The sequence below is a fragment of the Nycticebus coucang genome, chromosome 7 (assembly GCF_027406575.1).
Source record: "Nycticebus coucang isolate mNycCou1 chromosome 7, mNycCou1.pri, whole genome shotgun sequence".
Lineage (NCBI taxonomy): Eukaryota > Metazoa > Chordata > Mammalia > Primates > Lorisidae > Nycticebus > Nycticebus coucang.
This window is the reverse complement of record NC_069786.1, coordinates 9327396-9354398: the sequence shown is the minus strand read 5'-3', so window position 1 is coordinate 9354398 and position 27003 is coordinate 9327396. Positions and strand designations below refer to the sequence as shown.

At 37.2% G+C, this 27003-nt stretch overlaps 1 protein-coding gene across 2 annotated transcripts in view; it reads right to left on the bottom strand.

Moving 5' to 3' along the window:
- The window catches only part of MAP3K2 (mitogen-activated protein kinase kinase kinase 2), an 88071-nt gene that overhangs the window by 1603 nt on the left and 59465 nt on the right, over positions 1–27003 (bottom strand). The window contains exons 12-17 of one of the 2 annotated variants that reach the window (XM_053596425.1): positions 25947–26153; positions 21826–21974; positions 21338–21469; positions 18284–18413; positions 10970–11147; positions 996–9987 (exon numbers count right to left, since the gene is read on the bottom strand). In XM_053596425.1, the coding sequence (XP_053452400.1) occupies positions 9762–9987; positions 10970–11147; positions 18284–18413; positions 21338–21469; positions 21826–21974; positions 25947–26153 (1022 nt within the window). In that variant the 3' untranslated portion in view covers positions 996–9761. Of the gene's footprint in view, positions 1–995; positions 9988–10969; positions 11148–18283; positions 18414–21337; positions 21470–21825; positions 21975–25946; positions 26154–27003 lie in introns of those variants that run through there. The other variant, XM_053596426.1, reaches the window with a different exon arrangement.

Genomic DNA, 27003 nt, shown 5'->3' with positions numbered 1-27003 from the left:
GAGGTAACCAAGTTAAAATGAGGTCATGAGGGTGAAGTCTAATCCAATGACTGATGTCCTTATAAAAAGGGGAACACAGACAGGAGAAAGCCACATGGTGATAGAAGCAGAAATTTGAGAGATGCTGCCACAGCCCTGCTGACACCCTGATTTCAGACTTTTAGCCTCCAGAACTGTCAAGAAAATAAATTTCTGTTATCACAAGCCACCCAGTTTGTGGTGCTTCACTACCATAGACCCTGTTGTTGGACATTTAAGAGTTTCAATTTTGGCTTTCATAGATATACCAGATTCACAATCATTTTCACAGGATTAATTCCTAGATATAAAATTGCTAGTTCAAGGATACAAGATTCTGAGGCTATTGACTTGCATTACTAAATTGGCCTCTATATGAAAGTATTAATCTAAATTATCTCATTTAGAGATAACATGTGAGAGGCCATTCCTTATACTCAGTAAGGTTTTGTGTTTGCTTTTTTTTTTTAAAGACAAGAGTTTCACTCTATCACCCTGGAGCCACATGGTGTCATTGTAGCTCACAGCAACCTCAAACTCTGGGCTCTAGTGATCCTCTTGCTTCAGCCTCCTAAGTAGCTGGAACTACAAGCATGTGCCACCACACCCAACTAGTTTTTCTATTTTTGGTAGAGACAGGGTCTCACTCTTACTCAGGCTAGTGAGCAAGAACACCTGAGCTCAAGCAACCCACCTACCTCAGCTTCCCAGAGTGCTAGGATTACAGGCATGGGCCACCACGCCAGGCCTGTATTTGCTTTTAATCACCATGAAGTTCTGATTTGGGTAATCAAGATGTCCAAAAATATACTAGAGCAAGTAGGGTAGAACATTATAGTCTTAAATACTGGAAATATTCAGTTTAGTTTCAAGGTTTCTCGATCAGTCTGTGTTTAGCCTCCTAGATTGTGATTAACTTAAGCAAGGCCGGACAACTCCAAATATACTGTATCCAAGAATAAATATGGACAAACTAATCACAGTGGAAATAAATATCAGCTTTATTAACACTCAAAGTGCCATTCATTTATATTCATTCCATTGTCCAGAGGGTTACTTAGAGTAACCCTTTGCACCACAATCTTTCAAAAAAATGAACATGTAAGAAAAAGCAATTTTCATTGTGCTAATTATTGCAGGCCTTCATGCATGTAAATCTAAACAAAGATGTGTGCCAACAATATACAAATTTCCATATAAACAAAGTCAATGATCACTAACAAAATATAAACATGGTTTCTTTTATATTAGATTAAAAAAAAAAAAAGCTATTTACCAGCAAGAAAAAACAAGTACCAAATACAAAGAAATTATAAAACTTAGGAATTTTATACATTTTTACAAGCACAATTTTGAATGAACAACTCAAAGTCAAAATGTGCGTGGAATGTGGCACATACCACACTATATCTGGCTTCTGATAGGTTCTTCTTATTACACTGATTCCTTTTAACATAATAAGCTTAGTGACATTCAACTTCAACAGTGGACTTTATTCCTAACGCGAGTAATTTTACATAGTACTGCATATTAAAAACAAGGTTTCCTTTAAGTACAATAATGTTGTCAGATTGGAAATCTAATTTCCAATTTTTTATCTGCCAGTTACTTAAAACACCCAGTACAGTATATAAAGACACGACAATGCATGTTTGAACATTTCTAAACCAATTTTTAGTCAATTACAGAGAATCACAATATGCCAATGTATTGTTTTATAAACCCAGTCTGACCTTGCCTAGTTAGGAGAAACCTAAAAGTTTTAATCATCTGGAATAGAATAAAGGAAATACTCAAAAACAACAGTAGGACAGGTCAACAGCAACTAGAGCTATAAAATCTTGACATCTCTTCAAACAACTTAGTTTTTCACATTTTTTCATAGCTCTTAAAATTCAAAGGCCATTTTAGTTGACAGTGTGTTTTTGCTACTGCTAAAAAAAAATTCTTTTTTCTCTTAATTTGCATTTCACAGAATTCTCAAAAGAAAATTCGATGTTCTTCCTTGCAATAGTATTTTAACTGAGCTCTAAGTATAATTTGTGTCCAATTCTGGAAATACAAATACATTTTGAATGATTAAAAACAAAATTAAAAAAATATTTTTGATCAGCCAGCTGAAAATATATTTATATAGTAAATAATCTCTCAAAGCTTTTATATATATTTAATTATCCTAACTAAATAGTACCTTTATAAAACAAGTTCATACAAATGTAGAAACGAAATGAAAGTAAGAACTTACTGGGATATATACATGTGCCTGCAGACAGAACACAACATCTCCACACAAACACACATCCCCTGATACAGAGTTACAAAGCATACTTTCAACTTAGTAATGGATTTTAGAATGCATTATAAAATTAGAAAGTAAGGTTGAACTCCTGAGTTCTTCAACAAAGATAGAACCATAGATAAGCATACTTTGTAAAAGCAAGAAGGTCCATTTAAGTCAGTAAATGCAGTGCAGAAACCGATGGCTGCATCTTTAAAGAAGTTAAAACACAGAGACAGGGACAGTAGTTCAATGCACGCATTCATGATGCTCAGACACTCAACAATTATTGGTCATAGTAGTAAATAAGTGTACAAATTAAACAGTTCCCAAAATGTGCAAAAAAGTCAATCTTAATAGGAAAAAAACCCTTTGTACATAATTATAAACTGCCCAGCATTTAACTGAGATTAAAAACATTTACAGAGAGAAACCAATAGGTTAAATATAGAGAATTTAATGGCTACATTAAAAAACATACATTAAGTCAAAGGGTAAATTTACAAATTGGTAATTTATAGTTTGCAACAATTAGAGGTTTGTTCTCAAATTGATCCAAGTTTACTTTTATTTACAATGAATAAAAAGAACCGTGTGAAATGTAAGAGATGTCAGACATTGAAAGTATTTTTGGTATTAACTCTTATAATGTTTCAGAATGCAGGGTAGAAAATTTTAAAACCAACAGCAATAGAAAAAATGTAAACCTTTCGCTTACTAAATAAGATTGCATTAAAGTAATTGTTTGTTTTTAAAGAAGTATTCTTATCCTTAGACACTGTATTTTCAGCTGAAAGTGTATACTGCAAGGGTTTGGCCCACTTCCTTTTGCCCATTAGCCTTTCCAGATCAAATGTTACTACTAGTCCTGTTTTCTTATTCCAGGTGGAAAACAATCTTTGGAAAAGTAAGAATATGTCAAATCCATTTTGTAGTCTAAGTACCTAATAAGAGTTTAAGATGTAATTTTGTTACTTCTCTCTCCCCTCCAAGTAATGCTAATGCTAAAATAACTAGTTACAAATGGTTTTTAAAAATAAATTCTAAAAAAATATAAATAATTGAACACAAAAGTGCTTTTCAGTAAAGTCTGAACTTTACTGTTCTCAACTGGCATTAAGGGGTTCAGAAATCCTTGTCTGGGGACAAATCCTGCACATATAGTGGAGAGCAGACACTTTCATATGTTCCAAAATGTCTATGGCACAAAGCAGACATCAGTCCATAACCTTTTATTCACAGCTTTGCCAAAATGCCCCTCAAGTCAAACATAAGTTCATAAATGTTAAGACACTAGGAAGAAAGTACGCGACCAACAGGAGGCATCAGATATATCTACATCAATGTGTATCTATGTGCACCTATGGTCAAGTGACATTAATAAGATTGGCACATGTACAAGCTTAAGTTTGTATTATCTATATAGTTTCTTAATACAGGTAAATTCTGCACGTCTAAATGCAAACACTGAGCACCTGTCCTTTTCCTTGAAGGATAGACTGGCATATAAATTCTACTAGTATCTGCTTTATCATTTTTATACTATTAGCTTACAAGTGGGTAGAAATAACAGTGCTAATAATTTTGGCTGTGAGTGCAGGGAATATAAAAGCTTTGGTTTAAAGTGATTCTGATAATACAGATTGTATTACAAACAAGAAGTCACCAGGCAGAGGGAATAATAGTACTCACTGATTTAATGCCTTTGCTGTTATTATCAAAAATACCATGTGACCATCAATTAAAATACACAATTATGAAAAACATGAAGAATTACATAAGAAACTGTGAACAGGCAACAGATAAAATTTATTATTTTTTAACGTAGCTATGACTCCCTCATTTTTCTGAAGCTCAACCTTTACTGTTTGCACTACCACTGAGAAGAGAATCTAGGCTCCCCTGAGGGCTCATTACTATCTACAGCTCTGAAAGGTGAGTATGGGAGATGGGAGGGCCAGATACTTCCCACACCTGTCTATCCTAGCATCCCATCCAGAGCGTGGCAGAAGTCAAAGCCAAGCTAAAGATAACTAGGAAGGAGGAACAGCACCTTCACAGCATACCATCCCTAGCCAACCAAAAACAGTATAAGAGAATTTCCATTTGAATAGTTAGTATGCTGAGGAAGCTTGTTTTGATGTCTGGCAGAATTTCTGTTTCAAAGAGTTCATGAAGAACTGTGTAAAATCAATTACTTCCTATTTAAGAATTATGTATAGCTAATTATTGTATATATACACATACACAAACTGAATTTTAATCTACTTTTTAGCAACCAAGAGCATGGCAATTTACAATAAATATCTTTATTAAACAATCATTGTTACTAGCTACTTTAGAAAATATACTGGTGTTCCTACCCAAGGATGATTACACACCTGTCCATCATCAAGTCATACATTTTCAAGTTGTTCTTCCAAAAACAGAGACTGGTCTAATTGCATACTCATACCTTTTCTCTCCTTCCTTCTTACCCCTGCTCCAACTCTAAACACCACACACACACACACACACACACACACACACACACACACACACACTCTCTTTGCAGAAAAGTAAGCTAAAGTATTAGTCAAAATATTAGTTAAAACATAAGGATTAGAATTCACTATCCCTGGATTTCTCGCTCATAGCTCTAAGCCTCATTGCCTCAACATTTGTAAACCGTTTGAATGACTTCTTTAGGGCAAAAACCATCACTCTAACTCTGCTGTGCAAATCATAACTTAACTATGATATATAAAGAACTTGGACAGTGCCAATATGATTGAAAATCAACCTGGAAAACAATTTACTATGTCTCTTTAGAATGAGAATATCGCTTTCTATATTAGGAATTCACATCTAGTGGAGACTGCAGTGCATTTGTCACAGACAAATGCTAAAGTTTCTCTCCAAACATTAAAAAAAAAAAAAAAAAAAAAGGAGGTAGAAAAGGGTAGGAGGAGGAAGTAGGCATTAAGAAATGTTTAAGGGCCAATACACAGTCCAAGGCCAAATGAACTCGTGAAGCCTACTGATTTTGGAAAAACCTTCATTTTGGTGGGTAACAAATTATTATTAATATAAAATAAAATTAAGGCATACAGAGAAAAAGGCACTACTAAAAATTAACAACTGAATTGCTTTTCATTGATGTTAACCAATCTTCAAATTCAAATAAATATGAACATTACATTTGTAACAAAGGCCAAACTTAATGATAAAAACAATATGGTTCGAAAGAAATTATCCTGATCTTAGCATAAATAATACTTAATACTGTTGACACTATCAAATGTTTGGGGTATTTTCACAAATTACACCAAAAGAAAGCATTTTTTTTTCTTTAAAAGGACCTCCTGGTGGTGGTGGGGACAACGCTGTTATGGCATAATTGTTCCTCATCACTGAAACTGTTTGAGTAGAGGCTAGTTTACAGTAAGAGGGGGTCCTGAGAGACAGGCTGTGTGACCAGGACAGGTGGAGAGTCCTCAAAATTTGGGGATACTTTTACTCTATTCCCTGTTGTTAATGACATTTCAGTTTATAACAGCTGATAAATACCCAAAATTTTTCCCCTTACTTCATCAAAAAAAAAAAAAAATTGTAACGTTTTAAAACATCATTGCTGAACTTTCAGAGTTAAGGTATGCCATAAAGTGTGTTTGCCCTTGTTCCTCTTAGACTTGTATCACTTACCTGATACAATAAGTCATAATTATTGAATAAGCAAATGAAAAAGATTCATTTTATTTGTGAAAGGATAACTGTATATACTTGATTGACATCAGGTGATTTTTTTAAATCAAGCTATGGATCCCTAGACCCAAAAACGAAATCATTGGCACAGAGCTTTGCCATGGGCCAAGGCGTATGCATATGGCTTGATCATCCTGCTACACTTTTCAGATCTGACTTGACTTTATTAGTATTTCACATATCTTATAATTCCAGCTCAGAAACATGACAGAGCAAACTTAGGACGTATGTGAGAGCTGGAGTAGCAGAAAGCTAAAGAACAGTTTCACCTATTTAATACGGGTTTCTGATGGGAATACGATAAAGACGCTCTGAAGTGGAAGCCAATTTACTCTGAAAACAGAGTTTTTTCTTTTATAGTTCAGCAAGTACGTTAATATTTCAATTTCTTATATGCATTATGTAAGGATGACTATGCCTTTTAAAACTCTGCAAGGCAATAGTCATTTTTTTTAAGTTAGAAAGATGTTTTGTAAACAAGAAAAAGTGCTGAAAATAATCATTAAGATATTCATACTAAAATTTTCAACTTGTATAGTTTTAAATACACTTTAAGGAATTAACCAATCAAAACTTCTATTAGTTAGTATGGTATTTTTCAGCTGTTTTATTTGATAAATTTCATTTGCAATGTAAAAGATCTTATATTTGGTCCAAGCCTATGTCACACCACTTTAAATCTCTCAAGGCCTAGAAGGATATTTCCTGAAAAGCACATAGAAGACTGCTAGTGTATCTTCTCCAGCACCAAAAAGTCTGCCACTGTCAAAGCAGAATGCATTTAAAGGCACAAAGTCAGCAGTCTGGCCACTTTCCAGCCTCAGCAAAGAAACATTACAGCATAGAAGAATCAGACATGCATTTAAGAAACAAAATACATTTAGAGTAATCTTTAAAAGTTCGTATTTCATTTGTTGATCCATATCATTATTTGAAAGAAGAAAAGAAATGGAGTGCTATGTTTAATTTCCCCTGATAGAGGTGTTTCTTTTCAAAAATTTATTTTTACTAATTTACTTTTGGTCTCCTATACCCCCACCCCTACCTTCAAGCTTTTTTGTTCTAGTAGTTTTTACATATATTAACTTTTATTGTGATTTTTGGTACCTTCACAACTTGTTTGAAATAAATTCACATCATATTTTATATAATAACTCTGTAAACTATTAGTCTATTTTTAAGTCTTTACATAAAGAACATTACTTTCTCGTAGTTAATAGTATTTTTCTTACAAAGCAAAGGCCTTCGGCAGCAGTGTTAAAGAAGTACCTTCTTTTCAGGTGCCCTTATTTCCCACAGCATTTTAGAAAAGAAAAAGGAGACTGAAAAGAGCAAACAGTTTTGCTGTGAGTTTTACAGTCTTCCCCCAATTTCTCTAAAGAGCATTTGTTTCATTTTCTGCACTGCTGGTTACCCTGACAGACCAAAATAGAGCCAAAGGGAAAGCACAACCACACAAGACAAAGATATGAGGAAAAAGCCCATGGGCCCAGAGACCATGGTCTTGCTCAAGTAGAAAAGATGCCCTCACTCATAAAAAAATGAAATTATAATAGATCCACACACTTGGGGATTATGTTTCTAGCACAAGATTTGGCAGTTGATTTATCAAGGTGGGGGCAGCTAATTCTTCTTTGTAAACGGTTTCCTTTGATTTAAGAGTATAAGAGAAGCACAGCCAACTAATTTTGTGCTTTGACTTCTCAGACTAGCTAGTGGAATTTCAAATATTCCTACAGGGAATGCCAGGTAAGACCTTGATACAGTAAACCAAGATCTACCTAACTCCAGAAACAAAGTATAAACAGTTCCTAAATGAGCATACCTTTTGGCAGAAAATAAGAATACCTGAGTCCCTTCTGAATCCCATGAAAGGCATCACGTTCAGGGCCTCTAGGAAGACTATTATTTTCTAGACCTTTAAAAATAAAGTACCTAGCACTTGCTTTAATATGCTGAAAAAAACTGCAAGTGGCCAAATTATTATCTTCGTTTTTCTAGTAATACAATTCCATTAGAAGATAGTGGGACCTTTCCCAGTTGTCTAATTCCATTTAATATCCTTGCTCTTAGACACATTATACTAGAAACACATGGCAGTTTTTGAACCTTTCTGTTAGTATTTAATACTGTTTTGATATGCTTTTCTTTGTCCAAAATTATGAACTGACTTTCAAGGAAAGAATTTTATACAGATGGCTGAGTTCAAAAGACTCAGTGTTCAAATTTATTTTGTTTCTAAAATGGAAGAGTTACTAATTTTGGTGCAATATGAAGGTAGTAAGGAAGTGACTACTATACGTTGTTTGTTGAGATCATTCACCTTTGACTAAAAACAGTGTTATCTGGTCTTATAAAACCCTCGTTTTGCTCTGTATCTGCTTTCTCTTTGAAATTTGTTTTTACATTTACTGTTTTGTAAATTTGTTTTTGGTTTATATCAGTTAAAGACTTTGGCACTTTTGATACAAAGTATTTGAGCCAGAATAATTCTTGAGGGGATTTTGCTTTTCTTGTGTAGTCTATGTAATAGCATTCCTGATGCCAGTGGTGCCCTCCTCGTAGTGACAACCAAAACCATATCCAGAAATTGGCAAATGCCAAGTGAAATTATCTTACTCGTTAAAAACCACAGTTTTACATGACAGCTATTTTTTTGAGGTGCTTTAGTATTCTGTGATCCCAAGAACAAGTGTTTCATCTCATGACACTAGCTTTTACACATGGATACTCTTGGCTATTTCCTAAAGAATATTATCCATGGGGAATTAGGAGCTAGAAACAGGAAAAGAGTATATATGATTTTGATTATTTCTCCATTCCTTCAATTTTGGGACTTTCTCCCTCATGGTTTAAAATATACTAAAAACATTTAGTTCTTTTTTCATTATTTCTATTGACTGGCAAATGTGGTTTCCTCTTCTGCTCACAGATTTAATGAGAACATTATTCTTTTGTCTTTTACTTGGATTGTTCATTGTCTTTAAAATAAAATAGAATTTTTTTAATGTAGAAAGCTATCCCTCAAGATTTATAGATTCCAGTAACATGGATCTATCATAGTGTTTGCTTATTATACTGGTTAGGATTCACAAATAAACATACTTCTTAGAGAGCGTCGTATCTTTTATCAAGATTCCTACTGAGCAAAAAGTCTGGTAGACAGAGGTTAAGATCTAAAGAATACAGATATAAGAAGGAACCTATATTCTTTAAGTTGAGTACCTACCCTAAACTCAAGTTTAGGGCTCAATCCCACAAATGAGGATCTATTTTAAATACTATTACTAAAAACTACAAATTATACATTATTTTCTTCTCCTTGTTTTCCATGTCTCTCCATCACCACCGATATGTCAGTGATATAGGGAAAGACTCTACAATCTTTAGGTGTCCCTAATGATTTGTTTGTACTAAAAAGAGTGACTATGTACTAAAGTGCTTTATCTCTCCGAACCACATCAGTACATTATAAAAATTAAAAAAAAAAGAAGTTTCAAGTTCTTGTAAGGGAAAAAAAAGATTAAATATAAAAAATTTAGGCTACTATTATTATTAAACAAATTTAACCAAGAATCAAGAGAAATACTTTCCCTCTTGTCTTTTTTTCTCCCCCATCTCTCTCTTTTTTTTTTTTTTTTATAAAAAAGAAAAGTGCAGTCAGAGAGAAGGTGAATGAATAGCTGGGAGCTGGGTAGAGGCACAGGAGAGGTACTGGCTGTTAGTGATAATGCACAAACATGTGCCTTAAGAGTTCATCAGCAGAAGGTCTCAGTTTGGCCTCTACAAAAATCCGTTTGAGGAAATCTCGAGTATAGTCTGAGACATGAGGTGGCAGCTTTGGGTTTGTTGGCTGGGTGGCGATTTTAAAGATGGCAGCCATTGCTTCAAACTCAGCCCAAGGTGGCTTTTCAGTTAGCATTTCTACCACAGTACACGCTACGCTCCTAAAAAGAAATAAAAAGAACACAATGCAAACAACATCACTATGACAGACAGCTAGTTAGCTAGAAAGGGAGAAGCAGGAATGAAATCCACATACATTTAAATATTACTTGATTTCAAGTTTAAAGTTTCTTTTAAAGGTTCTAATTACATATAATTGTAATTAAAACATTAAAAAATGAAAATAAACCACGATTTAATAATGACTATCATGTTAAATGTTTGATAAAGAACATTTTTATTATTTTTGTTTTATATGGTTTTCTAACCTGACATAAAAAATAATTTTTGCCTGTATTTTATGAAGAATACAAGTAATATAAATTTTTGTCATCAGGTATCTAGAATGAATATCTATAAAAACTTTTTCAAAGTAAGAAGTACAGAGGCATCTTATGTTCTAACTTAAAATTATTAAGCAATTAAAGATTAAATGAATTATAAAGCACTGACAAAGATTATTTTTAAAGTTCTTTAGAGAAATAAGATAGCTGAATCTCACTACGTCACCCTCAGTAGAGTGCTGTAGCGTCATAGCTCACAGCAACCTCAAACTCTTAGGCTTAAGTGATTCTCCTGCCTCAGCCTCCCAAGTAGCTGGGACTACAGGCACTTGCCACAACGCCCGGCTATTTTTTGTTGTAGTAGTCATAGTATAGCAGACCCAGGCCGGGCTCAAATCCACCAGCCTTGGTGTATGTGGCTGGTGCTGTAACCACTATGCTATGGGCGCCAAGCCAAGATAGCTTTTTAATGCTATGATTTGCTTAAGACAAAATCCTTTCAAGAGGATGGAAGATAGGTTCAAGGACTCTATTTAGTCACGTATAAGCCTCAATGAGACATAATTAAAATAGTGTTAATTCCTATATCCTAATTCAAAAGTACAAAAGATAATTTAAATCTGGCTTAGTCATTTTAATGCTAGATGGAAATAAATAAGAAAATAGGTAATCTTCAGGCAAACCTTACATCAAAACCTACCAAATATCTGCTTTTCTGCCGTATCCTTCTCCACTGATCACTTCAGGACTCATCCAGTATGGTGTGCCTGTGACAGACTTCATGCCTGTCCCTGACAGACAGATGGTCTGAAGCCGTTTGCTGGCCCCAAAATCTCCTAGTTTGACATTGCCTGTTGAATCTCGTAGGATATTTGCACCTAAAAATAAGAAATAGCCTAATTTCATTAGTCTTATTGGCAGTCTGAAATATAATATAAAAGAACAACAACAGAGAATTACTTAGTAGACTCTTCAGTCTGTCTCCTAAATTAGGCTGCTTTTCATCCTCTAAGCAGTACCTGGCACCAGGCACACAGTGGGTGCTCATTAAGGATTTGCCAGATGAACACTGAACTTTTAGTCAGCTTTGTGTGCTTCAGATCCTAAGAAGGTTCTCCCACTGAAAAGGACTGGCAAAGATTGGAGGTGAGGATGAACTAAGAAAGCAAGAGCAGGCTCTTGGCCCTTAGTTCTTTGTCAAAGCAAGAAGCCCTTGGCTGAAGCTTATTTCCCTGAGAATCCAGCTTCTCAGGAGCTTCCTAAGGAACCTTCATAATCAAAAACTTCTAACATTTCCCCACCCCACCCCCCACTATTGCTTAAACATTAGTTGCCTTATAAAGTTGTTCTTAATATTGAGTTTTGCTTTATATTAATTTTACTTCTCAATTTCTAATATTTTAAATGTCTCATAAGTAAGCTTTGGGCTTTCATCTGTTTTAAAATTTCATTTACTTTTATGATGAACTGTTTAACTGAGACAGATTCAGATTTACAGAATCATTGCAAAGACAGTGGAGAGATTTCCTATGTATGTGCCCACACACGCAGTTTCTGTATTATTAAGATCTTAAAATACCCTGTTTCCCCGAAAATAAGACAGTGTCTTATTTTAAGGTGTGCTCCCAAAGATGCGCTAGGTCTTATTTTCAGGGGACGTCTTATCTTTCCCTTAAGTAGGTCTTATTTTCGGAGGATGTCTTATTTTCAGGGAAACAGGGTAGTACAGTACGTTTGTTACAATTAGTGAACCAATACTGATCCATTACTAGTAACTCAAGTCTGTACTTTATTCAGATTTCCTCAGTGTTTCCCTAATGTCCTTTTTCTACTGCACAAATCCAACACTACATTTAGTCGTCATGTCTCCTTAGGATCTTCTTAGGGGAGGCACTTTCCAGACTTTTCTTGTTTTTGATGACCTTAACATTTCTAAAAGGAGTACTGGGTCAGGATTTTGTAGAATATCCCTTAGTTAGGGTTTGTCTAATGTTTTCCTCTTGGAGAGTAAAATCAGAAGCAAAGTGCATTTTTTTTTTTAAGACAGAGTTTCACTTTGTCACCATAGGTAGAGTGCTGTGGCATCATAGCTCACAGCAACCTCAAACTCTTGGGCTCAAGTGAGGCATCAGCCTCCCAAGTAGCTGAGACTACAGACACCTGCCACAATTCTCGGCTATGTTTAGAGATGGGGTCTCGCTCTTGCTCAGGCTGGTCTCGAACCTGTGAGCTCAGTCAATCCACCTGCCTTAGCCTCCCAGAGTGCTAGGATTACAGGCATAAGTCACCGTGCCCCGCCTATAAAGTGCATTCTTATCACAAGAGAGCATACTGTCAGCATCACTGTTGATGTTGACTTTGATTACCTGGCTTGAGATAGTGTTCATCAGGTTTTCACTGTAAAGTCAATCTCCCACCTTAGCCTCCCTTTCCAAACTGTACTCTTTGGATGAAATTCACCACACGCAAGCCACAATTAAGGAGTAGAAAGTCATGCTCCAGGATGAATAGCTACATAAATTATTTGGAATTATTCTGCAAGGGAGATTTTTTCTCTTTTACCTTTTATTTATTAAATCATTCATTTATATCACTATGCTCCAGGCTCATCTTGTATATTTTCTTCACCAGTCCAAGAATCAGCCATTTCTCAAAAAAAGGTCTGGTTCCTTTTAGTAGAGAATGTTATCAAAAACCAAGATTCAAGATCTAGGCACTAGGCTCATTTTTTTTTTTTTTTTAAGAGACAGAGTCTCACTTTATCGCCCTTGGTAGAGTACCATAGCATCTCAGCTCACAGCAACCTCCAGCTTTTGGGTTTAGGCGATTCTCTTGCCTCAGCCTCCTGAGTAGCTGGGATTACAGGCGCCCACCACAACACCCGGCTATTTTTGGTTGCAGTTTGGCTGGGGCCGGGTTCGAACCCACCACCCTTGGTATGTGGGGCCGGCACCCTACCCACTGAGCCACAGGGGCCGCCCTAGGCTCATCTGTTTTTATGCTCTACTTTCCCCTTTTTTCTGGGATTATAAATCTAGTTTCCGCCTTTTATAAATTATTTCTCTTTCTCATTTTTAACTTTTCCTGCAAACTACCTGTTTTAAAATAAGCCATTTATTATCTAATTTTAATTTTTACCTCAATTCTTATTTGTTTTTTTAATAGAGACAGAGTCTCACTTCATTGCCCTCCGTAGAGTGCTGCGGCATCACACCGCTCAAAGCAACCTTCAACTCCTGGGCTCAGGCGATTCTCTTGCCTCAGCCTCTCTGGTCTCAGCCTCTCGAGGAGCTGAGACCACAGGTGCCTGCCACAATGCCCAGCTATTTTGTAGTTGCAGTTTGACCAGGATGGGTCCAAACCCGCCACCTGTGGTATATGGGGCTGGCACCCCACCCACTGAGGTACAGGCGCTGCCCATCAATTCTTAATTTTAAGTCTTCCATAACCTTAACCATATTTTACATTAAAAAAAAAAAAAGATTCTTTCCTTCTATGCTAGTAGTCTCAAGTGAAAAGGATTTTATTGGTCAACTTACCTTTTTTTTTTTTTTTTTGAGACAGAGTTTCACTTTATGGCCCTCAGTAGAGTGCCATGGCATCACACAGCTCACAGCAACCTCCAACTCCTGGGCTTAAGCGATTCTCTTGCCTCAGCTTCCTGAGTAGCTGGGACTACAGATGCCCGCCATAACACCCGGCTATTTTTTTTGTTGTTGTTGTAGTTCGGCCGGGGCCGGGTTTGAACCCGCCAACCTTGGTATATGGGGCCAGCGCCTTACCGACTGAGCCAAAGGTGCTGCCCGGTCCACTTACCATTTTTTAAAAAAACTGTGATCTCTAGGAAGAACAGTGAAGAAAATCTACATTATATTCTGGAGAGAATAGAGACTCTCATGAGCTTCTATACTTGCCTTTCTGTTCTCCCAACAAATTTTCCAGCTTAGTCAATAATGGTTCTCTAAAGCCTCTGTCCAGGGGAGAGTCCAGGGTCCATTCTCTGCAAACCTTAATCCCAAATTGCCACAGTACTAGTGATCCTCAAAAACAGCACTGCCTATTTAAGATCTCCTACTGTCTGATACTTATAGGAGGACTGTCAAAAAAGCCACTGTCGTTAAAATATTTAACCAGTGGAAGGACAACAAACAAGCCAGTTTTTACGCTTTGAGCATGGTATGAGCAGCAAAAAACAGTCCCAGGATGTCACAGACAGAAAAAGCTATCACTGGGGAGAAATCACCAATGCTGAATCAATGCTCACTCACAGAAGGCGCTGAGGAGAAAATAGGTAGCCAGACTCCTGACATAGTTTTCTATTTTTAAAAAACTTATTTTGGATAAGTTAAAAGTCCATCATTGGGGAGACTTTTCAAACATACACAGTACAGATAGAGAAGTCAATATAGCCCTCACCTAGCCCCAAGATACAGATGCACTGTCCTGCCCTATCCACACTGCCAACCACTCTCCCCTCCCTTCTTTAGTGTCTGAAGCAAATTCAAGACATCAGTAACTAGGTTCAGGACACATCTGTGAAAGACAAGGACTCTTACCAAACCTAAGAAGATGAATAATAATCTCTTAAGATTGTATTAACAAATACAGTCGGGTGTTCAATTTGTTACATTAAAAGAAATTAGAATCCAAATAAGGTCCAAACACTGAGACTCACTGATATATCTTTTAAGCCTTTCCTAATCTAAACTTCCCTCCAATCTCCTTTTTTCTCTTTTGCAATTTATAAAGAAACTGAGTTTTTCGCTTATAGCTTTCTAATGGTGTACATTTTCCTGACTGCATTCCAAAGGGGTCATTTTAATATGCTCATCTGTTCCATGTATATGTTCCATAATTTGGTGACTGACTCTGGACGCTTGATCAGATTCAGGTTCAATTTTGGGGCTTGGGGTATGGAACAGAACTAGACAGATGATAAGGTATTCTAGACTCTCTATGTCATCATAATGCTTACTGCCTTTACATGGGTATTAGTTCATTATTTCTTGTTTACTTGATAGCCAAAATACTTCTATAAAGATAGTTTCTTTTCACCCACTATTTGGTCTTCTGTGGTATAGTCAATTTAAGAAAAAAATAAAAAACAAAGGCAGAATAGAAGAACTAGCTTTTAAAATGAGTTGGGTCCCCAGCAAAAATGATCAATTCATTTTTATCTTGAGTTTCATTACGAACTCATAGATTTAAACTTAAAACCAATCCACTATCTTCCCTTCCTCTTACCATTTAAAAATTGCTCATAAAAATTTGGGAAATAGGCCGGGCACAGTGGTGCACACTTATAATCCTAGCACTTTGGAGGCCGAGACAAGTGGATTGCCTGGGCTCATGGATTCAAAACTAGCCTGAGCCAGAGCGAAACCTCGAAAAATAGCCAGGAGGTGTGGCAGGCACCTGTAGTCCCAGCTACTGGGGAGGCTGAGGCAAGAGAACTGCTTGAGCCCAAGAGTTTAAGGCTGCTGTGAGCTGTGATGCCACAACACTGTACCAAGGACGAAAAAAAAAAACAAAAAAAAAACTGGGAAATATGGAAAAAGTTAAAAGTCCATAGAAAAAAACAACTATCACTCATCTTGTCATTTGGTAATAACTACTGTGAATCATACAGAAATTTTCCTTCTAGGTCACACTCAGTTTTTACAAACTTGACGTCATATTGCATATCCTAATTTGTACCTTACATTTTTACCTTATGGATATATCTGCCCTATAATGTTTTAAAGTCAGCTTGCTTCCAGCCTCCTCATTGACCCAGAGGGTCAAAAGACTCTTTCTGGCAAGGTTAGAAGATCCACAAAAAGGGGAGCTCTCTCAGCTCCTTTCCTCACTCCATTCTGATGGCTAATGAGAAGCTCACTTGAACAGAGATTATTCCTAACTGAATAATTTTTCTGTGAGGTTCTGTAAGCTATTAGGTTTCAGACTTAACAACTGAGGTCTGCCTCAGATGGACAGATCATGAACCATGTCCCCATCCTTTCATACCTGCTAGTAAGCCCCATTCTGGCGTATGTGATCTGGCTCAGGTGTTCGCAGATTCTATTCTCTCACCTGGAACTAGTTAGGAATGTTCTCCTTGGCCTGAATAAGGCTTTAGTCAGTATGTTTCACACCACAGGAAAGAAGCAAAAGCCTGGGAGCTCATAAGAGCTTATGAATAATATATTTGATAGAATCAGGTGTACCTGTGCAAATAAATTTGCCCAGTCCAGGCAGGGTCACGTTCATGGCCCGCCCAGGAAGGGACAGACTCATGTCCCTCCCAGGAAATAGAAATGCCACCAATCCTGGCTGCCCTAACCCTTTAAATTTCCCTGTCTGCCCCATAGCCCACATGTGGATTTCTCCATAGCCAGGAATCTCACCCCACCTTCACTCCAGGTGGAATAAAGCCACTTTAACTGCATGAACTGGATCTCCGTCTTCCTTTCACCTCGCATCTCAGAATGATTTTATCCTTGGATCCAGAACCTTTCAATATTTATACAAACACACACTCTCTCTTACAGTTATGTGTTGCTTAATGGCTGGGATATATGGTCTGAAAAATGCATCATTAGGCAATTTTTCTCGTTGTACAAACATCATAGAGGGTACTAACACAAACCTAGATCATCTACCTGTACTGACTGACTACACATCTAGGCTATTTAGTATAGCCATCACTGAATATGTGGGTCATCATTTACTGAAATGTCATTATGTGGCACATGACCATAAATTCATTTATTTATTATTTTTATTGATCAACTGATAGACTGGTTTCTAAATTTGGAGTCATGGCCCAGTTATTTACAGAATCAAACCTTCAGGTATGCTTTACAGTATAGAGTTTTAGGCATTCTCAAATTTTACAAATCCCTTTTTGTCATTTGATGCATTCACTTACACACTAAATCCTTGAAAGCAGCTGCATTTTTGAGAGTTTTTTGGTGTTGTTGTTTTGGGGGGGGTGTTTTTGGGTTTTGTTGTTCTTAATGTTTTTGAGATAAGAGTCTCACTCTTGTTACCCTGGGTAGAGTGCAGTGCAACCTCCAACTCCTGGGCTCAAGTAATCCTCCAGCCTCAGTCTCCTAAGTAGCTGGGACCACATGCTTGCACCACCATGCCCAGCTAAGTTTTTCTATTTTTAGTAGAGACAGAGTCTTACTCTTGCTCAGACTGGTCTCAAACACCTGAGCTCAAGGGACTCTCTTGCCTTAGCATCCCAGAGTGCTAGGATTACAGGCATGAACCATCACGCCCAGCTGTGTTTTGAGTTTTAAAAGTGAGTTTAACTGAGTTAGAGTTCATCACAGCTCAATTTTGGGGTTCTTTGCTTCCCTCCTCTTTATTCTTTCCCTAAGTAATGAGATCCATTCCCATGAATTTCTTTCTTTTTTTTTCATGTTTTAAGCTATGCTTTTGAATTCTTTCAAGTGCAATTTCCATGACCTCAAGATAAACTCTGTCATCACTTTAGATAACTTTTCAGTGCTTTCTAGGTATCAGGAACTGTTTTAAGCATATACGTGCATTCACTTGTTTAATACTCACAAGAATCCTCTGAGCAGGATGCTGTTACTGCCCTCATTTAGGAATGAAGAACTGGGGCACAGGAAGATTAAGTGACTTGTCCAAGGCCACACAGTTTATGATGGGTAAGACCTGAACTTGAATTATGCCATGTAAAAGCAGAACCCCTACTCTTACCTACTTGATTCTAATGCCTATGCAATATGTAGGAAAACATGGTTTCACAGGTATGGTCTCTTAAACTCAATTGATTCTCTGAATCCCCCACAGTGGAGCTCTCCGTTTGTGAAGGCCTGAACATCAGAACTGGTCTGATGAAACACTGACAGAGTCTGTGAGAAAGCAAGAGAGCTATTTACCTATAGCAATTTAAAGGCGGATGTATTAATTATATGTTAAATGTTTTAACTGTATCACTTGTCTCATTCACATATACCAAGAACTGTGTATTTAAAATAAAAAATACCTCATTACTTACCTTTAATATCTCTATGGACAATCATATTACTGTGCAAATAATGGACACCCTCCAGAATCTGACGGGTGTATTTCCTAGTCACATTCTCAGTAAGAGCTCCATATGCTTTTAATTGGTCCTTAATTGAACCCTAGATTAAAAGAGAAAAACAAAAGAATCTTATTATATGAGTTGAAAGGAAAACTGCTATTAAAGCTTTATTTTTATTTTTTAAAGAGTCCTCATTCATGACTAGGAGGCTATACATTTGGAGAGGGTAGAAATTCTCAGTAAAAACATAATATGCTACCCAATTGAACATAAAAGTCACCTATATTTCCTGACTAGAACTGTGAAAGAGTATGGGTCACAACTAAAGAAAGACTTTTATATTTTATTTTATTTTATTTGGGTTTCACTATTTATGTCATAAGAAAGCCTTTTAAAAACTATTTTTTGATGGTGCTGGGAGAACTGGATATCCACATGCAAAAAACTGAAACTGGACCCACACTTCTTTCCACTCAAAAAATTGATTCAAGATGGATAAAGGACTTAAATTTAAGGCATGAAACGATAAAAATCCTCAAAGAGAGCATAGGAATAACACTGGAAGATATTGGCCCGGGGAGAGACTTTATGAAGAAGACTGCCATGGCAACTGCAGTAACAACCAATATAAACAAATGGGACTTAATTAAACAGAAAAGCTTCTGTACAGCTAGGGAGACAACAAGCAAAGCGAAGAGACAACCTACACAATGGGAAAGGATATTTGCATATTTTGAATCAGACAAAAGCTTAATAACTAGGATCAAATTAATCCACACTAAAAAAACCAACAATCCCATATATCAATGGGGAAGAGAGATGAACAGAACCTTCCCTCAAGATAGATGAATGGCTAGCAAACATATGAAAAAATGTTCATCATCCTTAATTATTAGAGAAATGCAAATCAAAACCACCCTGAGATATCATCTAACCCCTGTAAGAATGGCCCACATCATGAAATCTCAAAACTGTACATGCTGCAGCAGATGTGGAGAGAAAGGAACACTTTCACACTGCTGGTGGGACTGCAAACTAATACAACCTTTCTGGAAGGAAGTATGGAGAAACCTCAAAGAACTCAAGCTAGACCTCTCATTTGATCCTGCAATCCCATTAATGGGCATCTATCCAGAAGGGGAAAAAAAAACTTTTATCATAAGGACACTTGCACTAGACTGTTTATCCCAGTTCAATTTACAATCACCAAAATGTGGAAACAGCCTAAATGCCCCTCAACCCTAAAATGGATTAACAAGCTGTGGTATATGTATATCATGGAATACTATTCAGCCATTTTTTTTTTTTTTTTGGCCGGGGCTGGGTTTGAACCCGCCACCTCCGGCATATGGGACCGGCGCCCTACCCGCTGAGCCACAGGCGCCGCCCCTATTCAGCCATTTTTAAAAAATGGAGACTTTACAACCTTTGTATTAACCTGGATGGAAGTGGAAGACATTATTCTTAGTAAAGCATCACAAGAAGGGAGAAGCATGAATCCTATGTACTCAATTTTAGTATAGGACAATTAATGACATGGTGGGGAAAGGGGAGCGCAGAGAGAGGGAAGGCAGGAGGAGGGTGGGGTCTTGGTGTGTGACACATCTTGTACCCTCAATGAATCCCCAAAAATAAAAACAAATCTTTTTTTTTACTAATATTCTTATTTTTATTACCATATTGTTTCTAACTACCTCCTATTGCTTACAACCCTGTTTTTATAAATTATCTAGTACTGTTGTTGGACTTTTTTTGCCCTGAATATATTTTCATTTTTCCTACTCATACAAACATGTTGTACTTCAATTTTATTAATTTTGTTCTTATTCTGTTTTTAAAGTGTTTTATTGACATCTATTGCTTCCCCAAGGGAAAAGTAAATATGATTAGAAAATCAAAAAAAAAAAAAAAAAAGAAAATCAGACCACATGATTAGAAAATCAGACCACATGAGATTTTTAAGTTTTTCCTCTATATACTCAACACTCTAGTTCAAAACATGAAGAAATATATAACAGAGGATTTTCAAATATTCTCAAGTCTTTGTTAGGGCAGGATGAGGTACCATCTTTTGAGAATGCTAAATCAGTCTGAGATGAGACATAGGCACTTGAATTTTGAAACAGCTTCCCTTAACAATTCCCATGTGTAAACTAATTCATAATCACCACTTTAAAAGATGGAAATGAAAGGCTTCTGAGGGAAAAATCATTTTTTTCACCAGAAACTATCCATCTGATAAGATGCAACATGAAGTACAAAGTTCATTTATAATATGTCAAAATAAAAAAGGCTGAACTGGAATCTTATTTAGATTTTAGATCTCACTTGTAGTTTAGAGGAAATGAAGAGATAAAAGAACAAATTAAACAAAATCCAGGAGAATACAATTTGTAAAACTCCATGAAATAAGACTATTAACAGAACTATCCCAGTCTCTGCCAAACCTACATCATGAAAATTGACTGCTTTCGATTAGAACTAGAACTAGAACCTGGTCTGAATAAATAGCTATAATGAGAATTTTAAGGCATTTAGGGAAATCTCAGGATGAACTACTACAACGTCTGTAAATACTTTAGCATACTTCAGCATTAATGAGTTAAAAAATACAAAGATATATATAAAGAGGATACAAAATAAAATATTACCCAGTTCTAATTTAAAAACCTTCCAAAATGTCCTTAAAGAGAATTAACATTTTATAATCAAAGTTTTTGTTTTTCTTTTGTCAACTAAGATTTTAAATAGAATATGTCTATTTTCAAAGAACTTACCCCTAGGGCAGCGCCTGTGGCTCACTGGGTAGGGCGCTGACCCCATATACCAAGGGTGGCGGGTTTGAACCCGCTCCAGCCAGAAAAAAGCCGGGCGTTGTGGCAGACGCCTATAGTCCCAGCTACTCGGGAGGCTGAGGCAAGAGAATCGCCTAAACCCAGGAGTTTGAGGTTGCTATGAGCTGTGATGCCACAGCTCTCTAATGAGGGTAATAAAGTGATACTCTGTCTCTAAAAACAAACTTACCCCTGGCATATATTCCATAAATATGGAAAGTGTTTTTTCCTGGGGATCTCTCAAACAGCCATAATACTGAACAATTCGCTCATGCAGCAAGTTTTTCAACAATTGAATTTCACACTCAAGTGCATTGACTTCCTGAAAGACAAAACTCACTGTTAATTCTTTTCAACATTTGTTAGTAAAAGCAAAATATTCTAACTTCCAAGACTACCAAAGTGATTTTACTCTCAAATTTTTATTTCCCAAGAAAATAAAGTCTCTAATCAATACATTTTTAAACATTCTTTGTTGATGTGCTAAAGCAACACTAACTCAGATTAGGAATAAAACCGAAATATTAAAAAACAAAAATCTGAAGTACAGAGTAGATAAATATATCATCTAATTTTGCAAATAATTTATGCTAAGGAAAAAACAAAAATTCTACAGTATGCTGTATTTATTTTTAGTAAAAATACTTCTTTTACATGACAAAGTACAGTGATTTTTACCTTGCTGGTCTCAGGGCTATCTGGGTCAAACTGAACTTGCTTAACAGCCAATTCTCTTCCTGTATCAACATCGTAACAGAGGTAAACCCTGCCAAAGGCTCCTTGGCCAAGCAGTTTGCCCAATCTCCAGTTGGTTGGAGCTCGAGGTGCTAAAAAAGAACACTTTCTTAAAATGGAATAGTCATACGGCACACAAATGGTTAAGGGCTGAGTATACTGCATTAGAGACATTCTTAATTGAATGTACTTGGGAATAGGGGAGATCATAACTATCTAAATTCATAATAGTCACCATCTTTCAAAATTTTTCTCTAAACTTAGTCAATTTTCTAAGAATTCTAAATCCAAATAAGTTTCATGACTATTTTTTCCTGAGATTTTTTTCCCGATTACAAAATGTAACAATATCTTTCAATCTAAGATGTCAAAGACTGTAAGATGCGTTATTTCTAATCTTTACTGAAGCAGTATTTGCAATTAGTTTTCCAGTTTCTGCCTACAATGAAGAAAGCTGGGAAGAGCATGACTCCTATCCTAACAACAAGAGAAAACTAGGTAATCTAAAAATTATAACCTTTACTGAACGTATCAGAAAACTAAGAATACAGGGTAACCAACTATAGCCTGACATCTAAGGAAAAACTGGTACTTCCAATGAGAGATGAAACGTAAGCACTGGCTTGCTTGGGGCAGAGCATAGAAAAAGACTCACACAAGCAGGTAAGAAGACCTCCGCTCCATTTTTAACAAGCATTGAGCTGACATAAGAGTTTTGAACCTTTGGGAAAACTAGACACAGGTGAGTTCACACCTGCTCAGTCTTTTCTGTGGACCTCTACTGTGCACTCTCAGGAGCAAGAAACCAGAGAAAGCCTCCCTTGGTAGTTGAGGCTTGGTGAAGGGGAATGGCCCACTGTTGCGGAAAAGGCAGATAGCTCCTCCCAAACCCTTCTCCCTTAAGAAATAAGAGTCTTAAACTGCTGGAGGAAGGATAGCAAACCTTGTCACCACCAGGTTACAAGTAAAAACCCACTGATGTTAAAGGAATGAAAAAGAAAGAAAACCCTATCCCTGAAAGAAGGGCTAAAAACCTTCTCTGGCCCTGATCATTAGAGTCCAGTAACTCCTGGAAGCAGGCAGGATCCCTGAAAAAGACCAACTCTGAGAATCGGGGAGATGAAGCCTGTTTAAGACCGAAGCTGGACAAGACCACAGCAAACCCTCCATACTACCTTCCCTATACAAGGCTGAAAAAAAGTAGCAGTCATCTGCTGAGAAAGGTACAAGGGCGTAGAGAGACTCTCCCCCTCTGAGAAACAGACACACAGGAAGGCCAAAAACGGAGGGTGGAGTAGGATCATTAGGAAAATCCCTCTAAAAAACCAAGAAAAGGCACCTAGAGGAACCTGAAGTCGGTGTACAAGGACCACAGCAACAATAAAAATCCAAACCCAGCACAATTCCTGACTAGATTTGACTCAAAGTCCCACAATAATGGCCTAGCAGATAAAGATCTGTGCCTATTTCCAGACAAATTCTGTTTACCTCAGTCTCATTGTCCTACACTTGATAACTAGCATCCAAAGAAAAATAAGACACCTAAAAGCAAACAAAAAAAGTTAAAAAAGAAATCAGTTAACATGACCAGACCAAAGAGGTTCAAACAGAGGAAAAAAATTTTTTTCTGAGACAAAGTCTCACTATGTCAACCTCGGTAGAGTGCCATGCTGTCACAGCTCGCAGCAACCTCAAACTCTTGGGCTTAAGTGATTCTCTTGCCTCAGTCTCCCAAGTAGCTGGACTACAGGCACGTACCACAATGCCTGGCCATTGTTTTTTGTTGTTGTTGTTGTTGTAGCTGTCACTGTTGTTTAGCAGACCCAGGCAGGGTTCGAACCGGCCAGCCCTGGTGTATGTGGCTGGTGCTCTAGCCGCTCCGCTATAGGCACCGAGCCAAAACAGAAAATTTTAAATAACTATTGCTAACTTTTTTTTTTTGAGACAGAGTCTCAAGCTGTCACCCTGGGTAGGGGGTCGTGGCATCACGGCTCACAGCAACCTCAAACTTAGGCTTAAGCCATTCTCTTGCCTCAGCCTCCCAAGTAGCTGGGACTACAGGCACCTACCACAACGCGCAGCTATTTTTTTTTTGGTTGTTGTTGTTGTTGCAGTTGCATTGTTTGTTTGGCAGGCCCAAGCTGGATTTGAACCCACCAGCTCTGGTGTATGTGGCTGGCACCCTAGCCGCTTGAGCTACAGGCACCGAGCCACTATTGCTAATATGTTAAAGGTCCAAATGGAAAAAGGAAGACAACAAGCATGAACAGATGGAGAATTTCAACAAAGAGATGGAAACTGTAGGAAAGAAGCAAATGAAAATGCTTGAAATAAAAAACAGTAACAAAAATAAGGCATTCCTTCAATAGAATCATGAATAGACTCAACAGGGCTGCTGAGTGTGGTGGCTCACACCTGTAATCCTAGGACTTTGAGAGACTGAGGAGAGAGGATCATTTGAGGTCAGAAGTTCAAGGCCAGCCTGAGCAACATCGGAAGATCCCTATCTCTACAAAAAAATAGAAAAGTTAGCTGGATGTGGTGGCTTGTCCCTATAGTCCCAGCTCCTCAAGAGCTAAAGCAGGATGATCACTTGGGCCCAGAAGTTTGAGGTTGCAATGAGCTACAATCATGCCCTCATGTCCAGTCAACAAAGCGCAACTCTTTCTCCAAAAAAAAAAGAAAGAAAGAAAGAAAGAAATGGATAAACTGAAGACATATATAAAAGACATTCTTTTCTTATTTTAATCACTTTAAATGACAGCTGTGTAAAGCAAAAATAATAGTAATCTAGCATAGGGTCATAGATGTAAAATAAACTATAACAACACTAGCACAAAAAGGAACTCAGTTTGTAAATAGTGCTACAATAAGCATCTTTGAACAAGAATCTCTGTATCCACTGCTTACATGTAAGAGTCCACATACATTGAAATCTAGTCTTACCACTGCAGGCCTATTTCCACTATTTTGAGTAAGATTCCTGGTATCAGCCAAAAATGAACTACTCCCCATTTTCAGAATATGCCATGGCCTCTTGCACCTGTTAGCTCCTTAACTGGTAAATTTCTGTCCACATTTAAGATTTAGATTAAATGCTATACTATTATTATTACTCCCCATTAGATTATTTCTTAGAGGTTCTTTAACCTTCTGACTGCAGAGCGCTCAGAAATGAAATGTGCCTACCGGTGTTATTCACGACAAACGAACATCTTGTTTGAAGATAGTTGTTCACAGTCAAAAGATTAAAATCTCAGTGATAAGCACTAAGCACTCAACAAGGATATACAGAATGAATGGATAAACAAAGAACTAGGGTTTTTTTGTTTGTTTTTTGAGACAGAGTTTCACTTTGTTGCCCTCTGTATAGTGCCGAGGCGTCACAGCTCACAGCAACCTCAAACTCTTGGGCTCAAGCAATTCTCTTGCCTCAGCCTCCCAAGTAGCTGGGACTACAGGCACCCCCTACGACACCTGGCTATTTTTGTTGTTTGTTTGTTTAGCAGGCCCAGGCCAGGTTCAAACCCACCAGCCCTGGTGTATGTGGCCAGTGCCCCAACCACTGAGCTACAGATGCCGAGCCAAAGAACTAATTGTTGATAAAAGCAAAGGACAGGCTTGGCGCCTGTGGCTCACGTGGCTAGGGCACCAGCCACATACACCTGAGCTGGCAGGTTCTAATCCAGCCCAGGCCTGCCAAATAGCAACAATTAGAACCAAAAAAAATAGCCAGGCGTTGTGGCGGGTGCCTGTAGTCTTGGGAGATGGAGGCAGAAAAACCGCTTGAGCCCAGGAGTTGAAGGTTGCTGGGAGCTGTGATACCACAGCACTCTACCCAGGGCAACAGCTTGAGGCTCTGTATCTAAATAAATAAATAAATAAATGCAAAGGACAGACTTATCTAAAGTAATTAGCTTATTCCTGACATTCCAACCATTCATTACCTCTTTTAAGGAGTTCCTCTTACCCTCAGGATTTGCTTGGTATTTACTCCTTTTAATATTGAAAAACTCTGCAAATGTTTTGCTATACATTTCATGATGCCAATTTCCATTACTTACAACGGCTAGGTGGGCTGATGTCCATTACAGTCAAAGTAGGATTGTCTATGTCACTTCCTCTTCTTCTTATTCGACTATCATCATACTCTGGGGTAAAGATACTGCTTCCACTACTGGTACTTAAGGAGTGATCAGTAGGACTGAAACTCACGGGAGACCGGAAGCTGGTCCCCTGGGTCCTTCTAGCTCTTGGAAAAGTTTTACGACCTAAAAAATGAAAACAGAATTACCTTATACCTTTTATTAATATGTTATGCTTTTAAAGTATTTAAAATTTATAATGCAGAAAACAGAAATTTATCCTGTGACTAGGCAACTGAAACAGCAATGATTGGGAGGGAAAAAATATATAGGATATGAATGCAAATTCAAATAATCTCTTATAGGAAAACTCAAATCACAGAAAAGAATTCCCTCACTTTTTGATAAAAAGGAGAAAAAATATTTTCTTCTCATTTCCATGATTTTAAAATGTAAAAGATTTGGAAGTTTAAAGGTAGCAATTTTTTCTAAAAGGAAAATATAAGAATTTCATTATGGAGGAGTAATTTTCCTTTTTTTTTTTTTTTTTTGAGACAGAGTCTTACTTTGTCACCCTTCTAGAGTGCCGAGGCATCACAGCTCATAGCAACCTCATACTCGTGGGCTCAAGCAATTCTCTTGCCTCAACCTTCCAAATAGCTGGGACTACAAGCGCCTGCCACAATGCCTGGCTATTTGTAGAGATGGGGTCTTGCTCTGGTTCAGACAGGTCTTGAACTCATAAGCTCAGGCATTCTACCCGCCTCAGCCTCCCAGAGTGCTAGGATTACAGCCTCAGCACCTGGCCTGAGGAGCAATTTTCTAATTAATATAATTTAAAAATTACTCCTTCTCTTTTGTAAGGGAAAGACAAATATTATAAGGTAAACTGACACAAAGCTAAAATGTTGTTATAGTTATGACCCAATTTTCTCACAAAAGCTGCTTTAACCAGAAAACTAAGTGATTTAGGAACAAATTTATTTCTAATGGTTTTATACAAATATGAAATTTTTTAGATTTTATATTTATTTTT